Source organism: Etheostoma spectabile, chromosome 16 (assembly GCF_008692095.1).
Source record: "Etheostoma spectabile isolate EspeVRDwgs_2016 chromosome 16, UIUC_Espe_1.0, whole genome shotgun sequence".
Classification (NCBI taxonomy): domain Eukaryota; kingdom Metazoa; phylum Chordata; class Actinopteri; order Perciformes; family Percidae; genus Etheostoma; species Etheostoma spectabile.
In genome coordinates this window covers 14,014,002-14,030,979 of record NC_045748.1, presented here as the reverse complement: position 1 = coordinate 14,030,979, position 16,978 = coordinate 14,014,002, and the positions used below count along the sequence as shown (strand labels likewise).

At 39.5% G+C, this 16,978-nt stretch overlaps 2 protein-coding genes across 5 annotated transcripts in view; both read right to left on the bottom strand.

Moving 5' to 3' along the window:
- Positions 1-188: 188 nt before the first annotated feature.
- On the bottom strand, positions 189-4,917 carry ptcd2 (pentatricopeptide repeat domain 2). 4 transcript variants are annotated; one of them, XM_032540139.1, is made up of 11 exons: positions 4,883-4,900; positions 4,392-4,509; positions 3,388-3,480; positions 3,156-3,285; positions 2,791-2,908; positions 2,590-2,668; positions 2,411-2,502; positions 2,178-2,291; positions 2,006-2,080; positions 1,810-1,923; positions 189-1,391 (listed from the first exon to the last, which is right to left on the bottom strand). In XM_032540139.1, exons 2-11 carry the CDS (start codon positions 4,495-4,497, stop codon positions 1,170-1,172), a joined length of 1,143 nt encoding a protein of 380 aa, XP_032396030.1. In that variant the 5' UTR covers positions 4,498-4,509; positions 4,883-4,900; the 3' UTR covers positions 189-1,169. The 4 variants fall into 4 exon arrangements, with proteins under 4 accessions (XP_032396030.1, XP_032396029.1, XP_032396031.1 ...); XM_032540138.1 differs by having other exon boundaries at positions 4,389-4,509; positions 4,883-4,899; XM_032540140.1 differs by lacking the exon at positions 4,392-4,509 and having other exon boundaries at positions 4,883-4,917.
- Positions 4,918-10,091: 5,174 nt separating this feature from the next.
- The window catches only part of map1b (microtubule-associated protein 1B), a 17,596-nt gene continuing 10,709 nt past the window's right edge, over positions 10,092-16,978 (bottom strand). The window contains exons 5-7 of the mRNA XM_032540071.1: positions 12,927-16,978; positions 12,555-12,793; positions 10,092-11,815 (exon numbers count right to left, since the gene is read on the bottom strand). The exon at positions 12,927-16,978 is cut by the window's right edge and continues 1,121 nt beyond it. Of these exons, the coding sequence (XP_032395962.1) occupies positions 11,660-11,815; positions 12,555-12,793; positions 12,927-16,978 (4,447 nt within the window). The 3' untranslated portion in view covers positions 10,092-11,659. The remainder of the gene's footprint in view (positions 11,816-12,554; positions 12,794-12,926) is intronic.

Sequence of the window (16,978 nt, the reverse complement as noted above, 5' to 3'; positions counted from 1 at the left end):
CCATTATAAATAGGAAGTGTGATTATAGCCGGCAAAAGCTCTTGCAATGAACATCTGGGCACCTGGGTGTTGTTTTGAGACACACTTGAAAAAAAATAATGAAAAAAATTCTTTAAAGTTTGCAAAACAAACCTAATTTTGCCTGCATCGCTAGAACATCAAAGCAAGACAAATAATCTTTTTCTGTTCATTATTAAATATCCAATTCATCTTTAATCACTCAGTCACACTTTTATATACAACATAACATATTCTTCCCAAATCACTTACTATGCATAGATATTTGCAAGGAAATCCATTGCCATTGGTGTGATGGTAAATTCTCTCAGCAGCTATCTATGAAAGTGCCTGCTGCACAAAAGAAGATTTTTGACCTTTTTCATCAAATGTGAATAGGGGCAACACACAAAAAAAGACAGAAGTCCAGTCTGCAGATGGATGTCTTTGTCTAAGGAGAGGTAGATACAGTAATCATGACAAAGTGTGCTCTAGCCAGAGTTATTTTTTTGTTTTTTAGTCTATACGACATTCCACTTCCCGGATTGCTCTCATTCTGCTGGGAAATCACGCTGGATGTCACTCTTTTCGGTTGTTCATTTTTGGATGTCCAATACCTTCCGCTTTCTTTGTGTTGTAATTGTAAACTCTGGTCAATTTATGAGGCCTATGGTTAACAGAGACTCGGATCTCTGCAGGGTAAATCCAGACAGCTAGTTAGATTTTCTGTCAAATTGGAGTTTTCTGTTGCACGACTAAAACAACCTTTGAACGTACATACGTTCCACCAGGGTCCAAAACAACGGTTACCTATTGAGTGGCTGGTAAAATTTGATCATTCACTAGCCATTTGGCAGGTGGACAAAAAAGTTAATTTTGGAACCTGGTTCCACCAAAACAAGTTCCTTCCCGAGATTATTTTGCAATGGCACCATGGCTCCACTCAGCAGTTAGCGTCATCCAAGACAATTGTGAGTGGTTTAAAGAAATGCCAATAACCCAGAGCGTTTTTCTCCCATCCCAAATTGCTGTGTGGACTAGCCAGACCCGCCTCCGCAGTGTTGTAGAGGAAGGTCTGGTAATACAAAACTAGTGTTTTTTAACTGATTGTGTTCAACCTCACATCAGAGCCTTAGTTAAAGCAGGCACTTTGCAATGACACACGGCTTCTTTCACTCTGACAGCAGAGTGGACTGTAGTGGCATCAGAGTCCTTCGGCTGGTCCTCCTCTCCTCCATCATTAGCGCTGGTTTCCTCTTCCCTGTGGGTGTGTGGCAGAGCATGCTATCGATGGTCTTCTGGGTCACCTGATCAGCTCGCTCAAGATGAGTGATTATCTGCTCCACTTTCATCATGTATGGTCCGCCCTCACTCTGTAAGCGCAGTAAATCCACCTGAAACAGGTCACAAGTAAAGTCTAAATCAATTTATTTTATGTAGCCCAATATCACAATTTCCCTCAAAGTCAAGGAATCTGTACAGCATAAGACACCCTCTGTCCTTTTCGACTTTGGATAAGAAAAAACTCCTCAAACAAACCCCCTCTAAATGGGGAAAAGAATCCTGTAGCTTGTCTTAACTATTCTAAGAAATATTTCATCACAGTTATTCTGGTAAACAATCCCAGTAAAGGATACATCAGTCCTTTTCATTTTTACCTTAGGTTTGCCAGTCAGTTCACAGAAAAAAAATGTATTAAGATAAATATCAAATGCAGGAATAAGTTTAAACATTTTATTACTGCATCCTTAGCTATCCCGCCACAGTTGTTTAAGTACAAGTAGCATCTGTGTTATGTGTTATGGGACTTACCACCTCCTGAGAAAATTCAGGCTTCTTCACAAAAGAAGGGCTTTTAAGCACCATGGCTGCAGACAGGATGGAAATGGCATCTGTCACTGCTCCTGACCTTGCTAGTATTATAACCTAAATCCCAATAAAAAAAGGATATATTAATCATTGAACAACGGCAAGAAAAAAAAATACCAGTTATATGATGCATCATTACCTTTAAATTTTGGCATAATCTGCTGTCAGTGCTCATTATTTTTGAGTACAATGACTGTGCCTTTATGATATCATTCTGGAACAAAAAAAAAAAGACAGAATATTGATTATGTAATATTATTCACATCTTTCTGCATGACAAAAAAAATATATAAGAAGAAGATACAACTTACTCGTCTAAGTGCAAATGCTACAGCAAAACAGTAAGCATGTCTGGGGATCAAGTTCCCTTTGGTCTGCCCCTCTTCTATCAGAGCAGTGCAGATCCTGTACGACTCCGCCGTGTCCTGACCAACAGAAAACAGAACCTTAACTCAAACCGAAGAGTTTGCACATCTTAAAACAAACATAACTCTTGGGACTGTCATTTTAAAATAGACTTAATAAATCTGTACAGATCATTTACCAGTTTATAGCAAATACCAGATGCCAGTATTAATGTTTCTTTGTTGAATGGTACACCTTGGTTCCTCATAGTTCTTAGTACCTCCAGGGCATCTGTAATAGCCAAAATAGGGACTATTATACACATGCAATAATAATTTCAGGAAAAAAAAAACACTGGGAGGTTTATCTGTCACTTACTTTCATAAGATCCTTTTGTGAATAACATGTCTAAGGCGATGTTAAAGGAGGTTGCTTCGTTGAAAAATTCTCTCATACTCTGTTCAGACAAGTGAGAGGATATGTTACCAGTCCAAGTTGGCTCTTGTATTAATCCTGTCTTGGTTTTGCCCCTTACTACACTGCTGCAATAGTAAAGGTTTTAGTTAATTCAATACTTACCTTATCTGTAAGTGTAGCAGCAGCCAAGTCCTCCAGACCCAGCTCATAGCACAGTCTCATGAAGAGAGGACCAAACTTAAACTCTCCATACACCAAGTTCCGGTTCTCTGCATGGTACCTTGTGAGCGCAAATTAAAAGGAGCAATATACATATTTCAGAAACGTGATACATGATGATAGTTAAAGTCATTGAAGACATTTGTTTTTCTCTGTTGAATGGGTAGAATCAAATTTCCTTCTTTCTAATGTTTGTAAAAGGCAATTTAGGGAAAAGGAGGGGATAGGACAACATTTTGTTCTGAAATCGTTTACTTTGCATAAAAATGTTTACACTTTACAAAATTGCCAATGAGGATGTACTTTACCTATAAATGGCATCTCTGGCTATCACCATGTCATCTGCAGACTGGCACAAGTGAAGGAGAAGCTTCAGCTCATCTCTCAGTATCAGCTCATTCCTTTGAAGCTTGTGACTGAACAGCTCTATATAATTTCCTGTAAAAATTGGGTGAAAATATGAGCTCTTACGTTACAGTGTTTATCGTAACACATGACATAAAACTGCAGCTTTAAAGCCAGTGACGAGAACTACTTCACCTTTCGTTCCAGTGACAAGGTGAGCCACAGCCAGCTTCTTTTGCTGGAAGTCTTGTAGTTTGATAACGTCTTCTGACAAGAGATGCCTCTTAGCTGCAGAGAAAACCAGTTTCCAATAACTAATGGTGAAAAAGGTTTTCAGAACTTCAAGTAAAAGTAGCAATACTACAGTGTTGAAATAAAGTATATAAAGTATTACCACTACTAAAATATAAGTACCAAAAGTAAAAGGACTCATTTTGCAGAATGACCCATTTCAGAATTATCATATTCTTGGATTATAATGTAATAAGTGATACATAATTGTGTACATCATTGTAATGTTGCGGCCGGTAAAGGTGGAGCTAATTTCATTTACTTCATATGTTGCTGATAAGAAGCTTAATTTGTGCTAATAACAAAATATAATATATAATAATGTATTTGTTGTTTAAAAAAAATACAAATAAAAAAAATAGATTTGCCTCCAAAATTTAGTGTAGTAAAAGTATAGCATAAAATTGAAACTACTACTACTTCAAAATTGTACTTGAGTAAATTTACTTAGCCTTACTTTCCACTACTACCAGTAACTTAAAACAAGGCGTGGAGTTGGGTGATGAAATATAAAGCTGGCATAATTTCATGTCAGTTATCACCATTGGGAGACATAACACCAAAAATAAATTTCATCAAAAGGTTAATCACTTGAGAAGCCATAGCATCATAATTTAGCCTAGCCGGATAGCTTGTGCATATCATACCATATGACTCAACGTTTCAAACAAAAACAAAAAAGGCCAGCATGCAAACTGCTACAAAGTCTGCAAGCAAAACACAGTGACATCCAGTTTTGGTGGATTTTTATGAAACGTTTAAGCCATTTAAAGCAACTGTACAGTGTCTTCGTAAACGTGAGTTATTTGCAAGCTGCTTTTGTAGCTTCTCTGCCTGTGTAACCAGCCGGTCAACGACGGTCACCTGTTTATCTGACAATTATTAACGACTTTTATTTGTCATACCTCCTATACAGCCATCTATCCAGCTTGGCTGTAAAACACCGCAAAACAGTCCTTTAGAGGGCTCACGTACCAACGACCGACAACATTTACCAATCCTCGCCAGCGCCATGGTGCCCACTGACTGTACCATGAAAATTAAAACAAAGGGGGTGCAGTTGGAGATATTATAGAGTTTGAAAACGCCGATTGCTACCCAAAAAGTGAAACATAATTTAAAACGTACTGGCACGTAATGACTAAGACTATTTTAACTGGAGTAAAACAGCGTGTGTAGGTATTTGTTTTAATTTTGCAATACGCAGCCCACAATTTGGTTTCATCCAATATGGCGGCGCCCTGTAATCCGGCGCAAGAATCTCTTAATACATCCATGGTACGAGTACACGATATTATCATTTATTTATACTCTGTTACATGGAGCTCTGTTCATTTTCATGTCAAAACGGCGCTGTTGAAGCATTTTATTCACAAAAAGTTGTTATATTTTAACCTACAGGTGGCGCTGTTGCACTGCATTTTAAACGCCCCTCGCTGGTCTTAGACAAACGCACGGCTGCTGCCAGGATCTATCTCCCCAGCGCAGTAGGACGTTTGGGACACAATGTATTGGACACAGACACTCAAGCCAATATGCTCTTTTGGCCTTATAAGCTATTATTTACAGAATGTAAATACTGTAGGCTATGTTTAAAGGTAAAGGCACATCATTGACAATACATTATTTTCATAAAGTACATGTTTATGACAATAAAGTACATGTTGTTGTCACATACAGTAGCGAAATTCATTCTCTGCATTTAACCCATCCCTCACGGGAGCAGTGGGCAGCCCTTTAAAGCGCCCGGGGACCAACTCCAGGTCTGAGCCAGTGCCTTGATCAAGTGCACTTACTGGAGAACCTTGTACATGGTTTTTGATGGTGGGAGCTCTCGAGCACACGCAAACATGGGGAGAACACACTATCTCTACACAGACGTGTCTGTATGCATAGATGTCTCTGTATATTTGAAGGCCTACATGTTTGCGGTTTTATTTAGTTTTTATGAATTCTCAACAGCTTTTGCATTGTGCTATAAAAATAAATTTGAATTTGAGCTTTAGTGGTAGCCTATTAGTTGTCATTGTTATTTAGAAACAATTTTAGATATACCCTAAGAATGCAAATCAAGCCACAACAGGGAAAGACACTCAATATTAACGATACCATTATTAATGCTAAATCAATTAAGTTGCCATTTATTTTTGAATGAAAATAGTTGTATACTAGGTTCTCCAGTCAGTGCCCTTGATCAAGGCACTGGCTCAGATCTCGAGTTGGTCCCTGGGCGCTGTAAATGGCTGCCCACTGCTCCCTTGAGGAATGGGTTAAATGCAGAGAATGAATTTACGTGTATGTGACAATAAAGTACCTTTACTTAACATTTTTTGCAAAAGATGTACAGTGTGGGCCTCTGTAAAGAGCTTTCCCCTGTTTCAAACAACTATCACACCAGATCCTCTAGATGCTTTAGAGTCCCCAGAGTCTGAACTTGGTTATAGGCCTACTGCATTACGCACTTCACACCCTGGGTCAGGAACACTTAACAAGACAAACTTTATAGGAGACATTCAAACGCCACATCCAAAACACGTTTTAGGAAGAGTGTTACTGTTTTAAATTGTCACTCTCTTTTCTCTATGCCATTATGTGATTTCTTTATGTGACTTCATCCACTTTGGCCCCGGTCTCACTTGTAAAAGAGATCATGTATCAAGAGACTCAAAAGAAAACATTTAAACTAAATTACCTTATAAACTTATACAAGTTTGTGTAAAAAGGCAATGCATTATGAGCAATGCATTAGTAGCCATTGCTTGTACAGTAATTTTTTTTGGTATTATTATTTGGTTATGTTGGAAAAATTAAAGTTAGTCTAAGTAAAGTACAACTATCATCAGATTTAAAAGAGATTTGCGTTTACCTCCACTCCCACACTAGTATAGGGGTCCTCAGTTGACACCAAACCTTGCCACTAGTTAGTGTACCCATTGACCTACACAGCATTACATAACTGGGGCAGCAAGGAGTTCTGCTGCATTTTCTATGTGATGTTGCGGTCATACATTTGAAATGTAACTAAACTCTTAACCCCTTGTAACTATGCTGAATAATATAAAGGTTTACATGAATACAATTTTCTTTCAGGATAAATAAAGTATCCATCTATCATATGTAATATAATAGTAAAACTGTACTTTTACTCTGATAGAAGTAAATTGTTATTCAGTTGTTTATTATTATTATTACAAATGTGAAAATGTATGAATGAGAAACTGTCATAATATGATCAAATGTTTTGTTTTTTTACCATACAGGTTTTAATAATTTAATGACTGCAAGCAGTGAAAAGACTTCTGTGAAAACATAACTGCCAAACCTGCAACCCTTTAAAGACGTACTTTTGGAGAAGATTCATAACAATGCTCAAGGTGCTTCTTAAAGTAACTCCAAAGATAGCCTATCTTGCACAGAGAAAATAGGGCTGGGAAAGGGAGTTCCCCACTGTTGCCTTGGCAACAAGATCTCAGCCCATCCTAGCGAGATTGCTTGCTCAGCCAATCAGACACAGGGCCTTGGATAATTTATTAAATCCTGCAAGGTGTGTGTGTGTGTGTGTGTGTGTGTGTGTGTGTGTGTGTGTCTCCGTGGGTTTCTCTCCCTGTGCATATGTATGCGTTTGCATGTATTTAAAAGCAGGTTTTCCAACATAAAGCTTATCTAAAGGGTTAAGTGTGGAGGCAGTCTTGTAGCCCATGGTGAGGTGCTCAGATAATGTACCAATCAACAGGGAAATATAGAACTGTTTGTAGGAAAGGTCTATTTTAACACTTAGACTTTGATTTCCCAAACAGACAGGTTCTGCCGACAGCAAGTAGCTCTTACATGCTCTTTGATTTATCCCTGCGTGCACTTCCCTTTGGTTTTGGAAATTGCCTGGGGTGTCCCATCATCATTAATAAATGTCCCCACTGAAACACTTTTGGAACAGAAGAAAAAAGAAAAACGGCTGGTACCGATTACTGTGTCAGACTATGTGCCATTGTTCTAAAGCCACTGCCTTTGAAAGACAATTAAATAGGTTAGCTTCCATCTATAGCAAGATCTATGACATACATTTATATGCATGCCTATTTACTCAGTGACTCATTTTGTTCTAAATCATAAACGCCTGTGGCAGAGTGTTGGGGTTGGATAAAAAGTAGGGATGTTCTCTCATTTGCATAACTTGTGTATAATAATGCAATACTATCTGGAAGGAAATAAAGTGTTCCACTAACTGGTGTGCAGTATATTTACTGAAACAGCTCTGAGCAACTGGATCAGACGTCAGACATGTTGACACGTGGTCCCCCACTGTACAGCAAATGGATGCTGAATTGTTGAGACCTGTCTCTGCTTTCCCTGTGTCCCTGGGGTGTCTGATTTAACAGGTTCTTTAGTTCATGGCATACTGGAGGAGCTAAATACACACATTTTCTAATGACATGTTTCATGTTCTACATGCAGTATCTTTATATAATTTTAGATTCATATATATCTCTATATCTCTCTGTATATATATATATATATATATATATATATATATATATATATATATTTATTTATTTTTTTGCATTAGAAGCAGTAGTGGAGTATAAACTACTGCTGTTTGCAGCCACTTTACGTGTTCTCCATTTGCAGGTAGTGATCATGAATGTATGAGCATAATTTTATGACAATCCATTCAGAAGTTGTAGCGATATTCAGGTTGGACCAAAGTAGTAGACCGACCGACTAGCATTGCCATACCTAGAGTTATGACTAAAACATTCAAACAATTTCCATACATCCATGATAAACGACATACCACAAGGTTTAACCCACAAAGTCCGGCAAATACCTGTACCCACAGTCAAGAACAATGTCAAAACACTCACACACAGCTTTTATCTTAGCGTTGTTACATCACTTAAGACTAAATCAAGTCTCTGTCCCCACATTATCTCTCTGAGGGACCTTAAACGCCTCATCAATCCTGTCTTGCTCTCAGGGACACTTGTCACCAAGGACGCCAAAAGAAACAACAACTAACTTTGCTGCCAATATTGTGTTCTATATTATCATAGCAGAGGAGTTTGTTTTCAGGAATGTGGTCAGTCAGTTGGACCACGACTTTGGTCCAGAATGAAGTGTCTCAATAAGTGGATGAATTGCTATGAAAATGGTAGGATGAACAGTAAGAACTTGGATACATAACATTATATTAACATCAGCAGGTCAAAATGAATATGTGTCAAATGCAATGGGTTATGGCCAAATACCTGTAAAACCAAAAACAAATCAGCCTCAGCATACTTTTGAATAGTGTTATTTAGCAAATGTCACTATGCTAACATGCCAAACTAAGATGGGGAACATTATGAACATTTTACATGCTAAACATCAGAACGCTGGCATTGTTATTGTCAGCAAGTTACCATGCTGATGTTAGCATTTAGCTCAACACAACACCGTACAGACTCACACAGACACTAGCATGGTCATGGCTGACCCCAGTCTTGTTTATACAAAGTTTAAAGGTGTAACTTCTTTGGGCATTTGCTCTTTGGGCAGCAAAACTATGTTATATAATCAATTCTCACTTCTAAGTGAGATATTTGGATTTGTTATATCTTTGAAATAACACACTGTCTTTAAAATACAAAAAATCGAGCTTAGCATAAGCTTAGCCAGGAAGATGATGTACTTACTCATTCTAGTTCACCTCACTCTCCGCTCCTCCTGCTTCAAATTACCATCTGATTAGGGGGTGTTTACTCTTTTTGTTAAACCAATCAGGTTTGGCCCCAATCTCTATCTGCCAATTGCATTCTCGTTGTCAATATTTAAATGTTTTTGGGGAATTTGATGATGTCACGCTTGGGTCTAATCATCAAAGATCATCATTTACCATTATCGTGTACATTTCAATAAATAAATGTTCACTCAAAAATGAGGTTTCTCCTAATTGAAATAGTTTCTTTTTAAATAAAAGACAGATGCACAAATCTTTTTTTTTTCACAACAGCTTTTATTGTGGTTGTTTTTGAATGTTTGTTATTTAGTAGTGGTTCCTCCTACATCAGATTCACCATGTGGGAAGAGGAAATATTGCACACAAACATCAGAAAGCACTAAGGAATACTTTCACTTGAAACTAATTGCTATAAGTTACATATGAGTTTGGGGAAAGGGGCAGAGAGGATGCAAGGTCACAAGACAAATATACCACACAGCTGCAGACAAACATTACTAAAGTTCTCCCAAGAGAAAGATAAGGAGAAAAAGGCAGAGATAAATAGACAGAGAGAGAAAGAGAGGAAGTGTAGAGAAAAAAGACAGAGAAAAGAGAAATGTCAGTTCAAGAGAAATGTCAGTTCAGAGTTGTTGTTATTCATGGTGTTGGTTTGAGGTTCCCCTGCAGAAAAACCCGGTCTATAGTGGTATGATTAACACCTGACATCATATCAGAAATATCTGTTGAGCTTGGTGAGTTGCTTCAATAGCCCAGTATCAAAGCCTGTAATCTCCAGTTGTGAATTGTTAAATGTTCGTCCAGAAGGTGGCCTGTTAAAGTTGATCAATGGCCTCTGTATTGTTAGTTTGGTTTGTGTCATGTATGTGTTTAAAGTGACTAGTTTTTCTTTTACATACGTTCATTTAAAACACACAAGCCACTCACTCTCACCTCTGTGTTCCGCCCCTCTCAGGTCTACGCCTCTACCGGACTCTGTTACATTTTCATCCGAGCTAGAGAGGGGAAACTCTTTTGTCATTAGAAGTTTTCAGCCTTAAATCTGAAAATCCACTGTAAATTGAGCTGTATATTGATGCCAGTGCATATTGTGTGCCATTTGATTAAATGTAAGATACAATTTCATGTCACAACTTGCACAAATCATAACATGCTCCTTACATTTATTTAGTTAGCCTAGCCCTGTTGTTCCTAATTCAAGTCTCTGCAAAATCCCCATAAAAAAAAAGAGAAAATATTGTATCATTCATATCTTCCAACCACTCCGTCGACCACAAAGCTATTTATAATTATAGTACAATGCTTTAGAAAAACAAGACATTTTAAGGTTTATGAAAATATCCTGCCTCACCAGCTTTACAATGATATAAGGCTAGCTCCCCCATAACTCAATGACTACATCAAAAACGGGCATAAGAAATAATATTTGATTTTCACTTATTCAAATAAATTAAAATCTGTAAATAAAAAAGACAATCTGAAATAAAAGGCAATCCTCTGAAAACCATTGTGGAAAATGATAAGATTTTACACGTTGCAAAAGTAGCAAGGGAGAGCATTCTGAACCAACTTCCTGTTGCACCGTGTAAAAGGCTATCCGGACAATCAAGCACAATAAATTAAAAGTAACATAATTACCCATGTTCATACATCAGCAGCAACATATCCCAGATCCCTTTAATCAAATAAAACCCAGCCGACTTAAAAACATACAGTTTTACAATGGTAGGGGCGCTTTGTCTCACCCTTGATGAATATGAAGTCAAACATCATATTAATGATGATCTGTGTAAAACATCCTATTAAGTTAATTCATATCTACCATAATTCAAGTATGTAATTGGGATTGACCTCTGGTGTGTAGTTACGTGCCCAATCTTCTGCTAGTTGCACCAGTTCTTATACATTCATTTTGACTCCCCTAAGGCAATAACAGAAAACATGTTGTTTTATCCTTTGGTGTGGATACCAGCCATTATTCAAGAATATTCCATATGCAGGGATGATTTGTTCCTTGACAGCAGTTAAATTGATTAAAAGCTCTCATTTAGTTTGATCTGGTGATGCAGCAGAAACTTAATACATTAAAAACAACATCATTATTTGATCTGTATGAGAGTTATCTTAATTGGACAATGATAATGTGGCTAGTTTTTGGTTTCTAATTTCTTACCAGCACAACCAATTTATACCTACATATCAGATAACACCATGTCAATGTCTTACTTTATATAGAAAACATTTGACTTTGCATGGAGCCTCTCAAAGCTAATTTGTATTAGTGTTATGTCCTTATTGTAGATTATTCTTCTGGGTTTAATACACAAGAAGTAGCATGTTAGCATATGTGTATAACTGTTTGCTTAGGTTTTATGCTACATGGGTTTGTTTTATTTCTCAAATAATGATCCCTCTCATTATCAGTCACTAGGCCTTGTGATCGCTTGCTGAACAGGCCTACATCTCTATCTTACAAGCCGGGAAGGACTCATCCTGCATGACAACAGTGCTGCTGCTGGCCAGGACCATGATGTTGAGCTCCTGCTGCTTGTCGTGTGTCTCCTGATACCACTCCCTCATCACATCAGTGTCGTGGGTCGGAATCAGAGTGACCTGACACCAGAGAGGAGGGAGGTTTCTAAGTTCAAGCATCCAGAGAATTCAAGTATCATCCTTACAACCAAAAATATTTCTTAGTCTTTCTGTCTCTTCTTCCCTTTCAATGTTTGCATGCAGAGTTCAGTAGTATTACCAGCAGGGTTTTAACAGAGAAATGAAAATAGGAAATCTTATTTATGAAAGCCTATTAAATTGTTGGCAGGAAAATTATTTGAGGCTGGTTTATTCCAATTTATTTGTTTTCATTTACCCCATGCTATATACATTCCAATCTAAATGCAAATGTGATGAACAGAGGACCATATAGTCAGCCAAAGTTCATTTATAAATCATTACAAAAATGATTAACTAATATATATCACTAATAAATCTATTGAATATTGTATTTATATATTCAAACCGTTCCTGGTGACCTGAAGTTGGGGTGGCGGTATTTACAAAATGGACTTAAAAATATCTCAAATAGAAGCTAAAAATTCTGACTTCACTGTCTTCATGTCAAATTAAACAAAATAGTTATTATACATAGGTTTATTTGGTGTACAATGTGTCTATTTTGTTATTATTTTGTTATACGGTCTTGTATATTGTGGTTATTGTGTCTTCTTTTCTTTTTTTATGTCTGAGTGGGTGGCGAGGATAAGTATATTTTGTATGCTGTTAATCAAATTGTTAATCACAAGAGAATAAAACAAAATAAAACATGGAACTCATTAATCAGATTAATACTTACTTGCATATTGTTTCCCCACTGGGCCTTTCCTTCCAGCACTGCATCAAGGACAGCCCTACTGGGCTCCTGAGCTGTCTGATCATTGCCACTGACCACATAGTAAGAGGAGCGCACCCGCTTAAAGAACTCTGCATCCACATTCTTGGCATTGCAATGATTAGGGATGTAAACCAAATCCATGTACATTGGAGGGCAGTTGGGCAGAGATGCCCCACCTGATACCTTTCCACTGCCAGTACCTGAAAGAGGCAAAACATATATGCTGATTATAATTGATGATGATATGATTAATTATTTCTTAAAAAAGTGAGAAAAAGTGAGGCAAAAGTAGTAAAGTGATATAAATGATGACAATGAGTAAATAGTACTCACCTGAAGTGGCACTTTTTACAACTTTGGATGCGGAGGTATTGGTTGCATTTTTGGCATCTTTCCCTTCTCCAACACTCTTCTTTGGAGAGGAATTCTTTGTGTCCTTCACTTTTGATAGCGCACTCTTCCTGGTTGGCGAGGAAGACTTTTTCAAGAGCTTTTTCTTCTTGGGCTTTTCTTCTCCATCTGTATTTGCATTGTGGAGGTTTTCTTCAGCCTTGAGGGTCTCTGGGTCCACCATGCATACATCATGGTGGCCTGAAGATGGAGCAGAGTCCCTGAGTGTCACCGGAGGAGGATCGACATGCCTGTAGGTCAGCGTTCTGTCAGTAGGCAGAGTCTCGGAGTCATCTTCAGAGTCAATATTAGCATCTGCTGTAATGGAAGGGCACTCCTCTGTCCCTGGTGGAACATCTGAATCTGTCTGGGAGGGGGCAGATTCACTGATGGATGTGGGTGGGGTCTCCTCACACTGCTTGGCAGAAAGTTTACCTCCTGGAGGTGGGGGACCTCCTCCTGACTTGGCCAAAGGTTTCTCCTCATCCATGGCATTCTCTTCATTGATGAAGTATTCTAGAGGGTTAGGGTTGATGAAAGATGGGGACAGTTCTGTCTTGGGGTGACGATACTCACATGAAGTGACTAGGCAGAGGTCAACATCTGTCTTAGATGGAGCAGAGGGGCTCTTCTTTGTGGAGTCTGGGTCCTTGGAGCCACAGGCAAAATTGTACTGATGAGGATTGGAGGAGAGAGGTAGATATGATGGAAAGGGAACTTTGGGACTCACAGGGGATTTTGCCTCAAGTGTAGAATCCTCACATTTAAAGGGATTAGTCTCCTTTACCGGGGAAACGGTTTCTTCTTTTGAAAAGGTAAAAGGCGATGATTGGGAAGCAGCTTTGGGAGGTGAGGGTGACTTGTCACATTTCTGCTGTGTGTCTGATTTATTAAGACAGCCCTCCACAGATGGTGAAATTGGGCTGTTACTGTCTTTAGGTGGGAGACCTCCTAGCACTGGGGATGGCTCATTGGAATGGGGAGAGTGGGTGAGAGAGGATGCCTTTGGGATGAGAGGAGACTTATCTGTCTGCTCAGCCACGGGATGCAGCATCTCTGTCATCTGGCATGGGGTTGTCACAGAGGGAGTGGACAGAGATGCATCTGATGGGGTTGCAGCAGTGGCAAGGACTGAATCGCTCTCATCAAAAAACAAAGGCTTCTGCACTGTGGAACTATGGACTTCAGACGGTCTTTCATCGGTTCCATCTGAGGGGCTGTAGTCAACCTCAGTCGGGCCATTCTTTGTAGCATGTGAGCTGCCTCCCACAGATAGATGCTCTGGAGATTGCTTACTAAAGTCCAGAGCTAAGGAGTGGTCAGGAGACTCCTGGCCAAACTCTATTGACATGGTGGAGTGCTCTGGTGATTTTGTGTCCTGTGCTCTGCTTTTTGTCTTTGGTGAGATATCTGGGGAGATAGACATGGGTCTCGGGCAATCGTCCTTGGATGGAGAACCTTCAGCCTCCTGAAAGGTGGTTGGGGTCTGAACCACGGAGACAGACAGAGAGTCATCTACTTCTGTTGAGTGAGGAGAGCCTATCTCAGCATGAAGAGAAGGAGAGTCAGTCGTGGGTTCTGGCAAGGAGCTGGTGGCCAGCGAGGCAGTGGATGCTGAAGCTAAATGTGAAAATGTATCTTCTGCTACCACCTCCTCCAGAGGGGTTTCTGACTTGTCTGATGTAGTACCCTCTGAAATGGACATTTTACTCTCGTCTTTGAAAGCTGTGAAAGGATTAGTGTCTTCGGGTTTGGTCATTGGTGCTGAGGACAAGACTGAATCTCCAAATTTCTTATGATCAATATCAAAGAGTGATTTTTCTGTCTTTGCTGGGGAATCAGATTCAGTTGGATGTGAGCTTTTTGGAGAGGACATAACTCTCTCTACAGGCAAAGAACTTTCTGGCTCTGGCTCAATAGGCTCTGGGCTACCTGTATTGGAGAAATCCTCTTTATCACTTGTGACCTCTACAATTACAGGACCGTGTGCTTCGTCTTCTGACACAGGTGGTAGAGCCCCAGCTCTTTCATCTACTGGCGACTGATAGTAAGGTGTGTGACCAGAGGACTGAGGCGAGTTAGTTCCTTCCAATGTCTTGTCATCTGGGCTAATGGAGGGATCAGCTGTTGCTCTGGCACATCCTGCCAGTGTGGTGGACAGCTCTATTGGAGCAGCAAACAATGATGGATAATCAAACTTGTCCTTGTGGTCCACTGAAGGAGAACGTACAAGAGGCGATGTTGTTGAAGTTGAACTGAGTCTAGCCGAGTCTGTGTTGTACTTCTCACATGAATCTTGAGCTGTTGCTAACTCATCAGCTTTTCCTTCAGAAAGAAACCCCTTTAAGAATTTATCCTCTTCTAGTGATGAAGGGGGAGATACTGTGGAAGCGGAGTGGTTGTAGTCCTGACCTTCTGTGGCATCACTCTGAGAGTGATCTGACCCTGGCATGTCCGGAAGTGGAGACAGCTTCTTTCTGTCAAACTCTCCAGATGTTGATGTCCCAAACCTGCCAACATCCTGTGAAGGAGATTCATCATTGGTGTTTTCGTCGCTCATTATGTCTCTAGGAGTCAACATCTCATCCATGGGAGTAGGCACACTGGAGATCTCAATGGTGGACTGAGTGTGGCCAGAGGTGACAGTGTAATCCTCAGGGGGTTCATCTTGGTTCTCATCATCCGAGGCTGTTGAGCTCTCAAAGCCAACTGGAAACATTTTGTCATGGATAGATGCAGCCGGAGAAACAGGTGAGGACACTTTTGGTGAGGCTGATAAAAATAGGTTATGTTTCTCTATTTCTCTCTCACTTGCATGCTGATCTTCTACATTTTTATTTGTCACATCCTCATTGTCTTCAACACTGTCTCCTGGTTTGACTGATTCATTTTTTTCTTGGTGTTTATCTTCACTGGGAGTAAGCTTATCTTTATCTGGTTCCACTCTCTGTGGTTCATAAACTTCTTCGGTCTCTTCCTTCTCTTCATAATCCCCTCCCTCTGATGTCTCCTCCATCACAGTGCCTTCATCTTCAAACTTCTCACTTACACTACCATTGACTTTTCCCTTAAGAATTTGGTCTTCTGGTGTCTCTCCATTGTCCCCTTCGGTCTCCATTGTGGTTATACCCTCATCCACAGACTCTAATGCCTCAGGTGACTCTTTGGTTTGTATTATTTCTTCACGGTGGATCATCACAGCCTCTTCTTCCTTAATTTGTTGCACAGTCGCATCATCCTCCACCAACTCTTCAGCTCTAAGCTCCTCAAAGTCCTTAGTGAGGTCCTCTGGTGTGGACATCAGAGATCTTACTACTTCTGGATCCTCTGCAAAAACAACTGCACTTGCTGCAAGTTTGTCACTATCAACCTTTGTCTCTTTCTTTGTCACCTGTACCTTACCTTTCTCTTTTAACTTTGATGTGATTCCTGCATCTTTCTTTGAAGCATTGTCTTTTTTCAGAGGTTTTGGTTTTGGTGCTGGACTCTTTTCTTCACCCATGGAGGATGTCTTTTTTATGTCTTTAAAGGGCACCTTGACATCTTTCTTTTGCTCTTTCTTTTCTTCTTTCTTCTTCATAGGTGAGTCTCTTTTAATATCCTTTTTTATAACTTTCTTTCCCTCCTCTTTCTTTGCTTTTTCATCCTTTTTAAAGTCATGTTTGGGTGTCTCATCTTTCTTTGCTACTTCTTTCCTAACCTCCTTTTTCTTTTCCGCAGACACCTTGGCCTCCTTTTTAACAATCTTTTCAAATTTGGGTTTTATTTCAGACTTCTTTTTTTCTGGAGTCTCATTTAGGGCTGTTTGCTCCGCCTTTGCTTTCTCAGGTGCTTTGGCCTTTTCCTTTTTCAGCGGGGCCTTTTCTTTTTTCTCAGTCTTTGGTGTTTTTTCATGAGATGATTCTGCATCTGTCTTTGCCTTTTCTGGTGCTTCCTCCTTTGAATCCTTCCTGATGCTTTTGCTTGGTGATGGCTTTGGGGTAGACCTCAGGCTC

Coding starts and splice junctions, on each gene's coding strand:
- ptcd2 (XM_032540137.1), bottom strand. CDS start 4,518: ATGGTACAGTCAGTGGGCACCATGGCGCTGGCGAGGATTGGTAAATGT. Junction 3,481..4,388: donor GATAGATGGCTGTATAGGAG/GTATGACAAATA, acceptor TTTTCTCTGCAG/CTAAGAGGCATCTCTTGTCA. Junction 3,286..3,387: donor CCTTGTCACTGGAACGAAAG/GTGAAGTAGTTC, acceptor CAATTTTTACAG/GAAATTATATAGAGCTGTTC.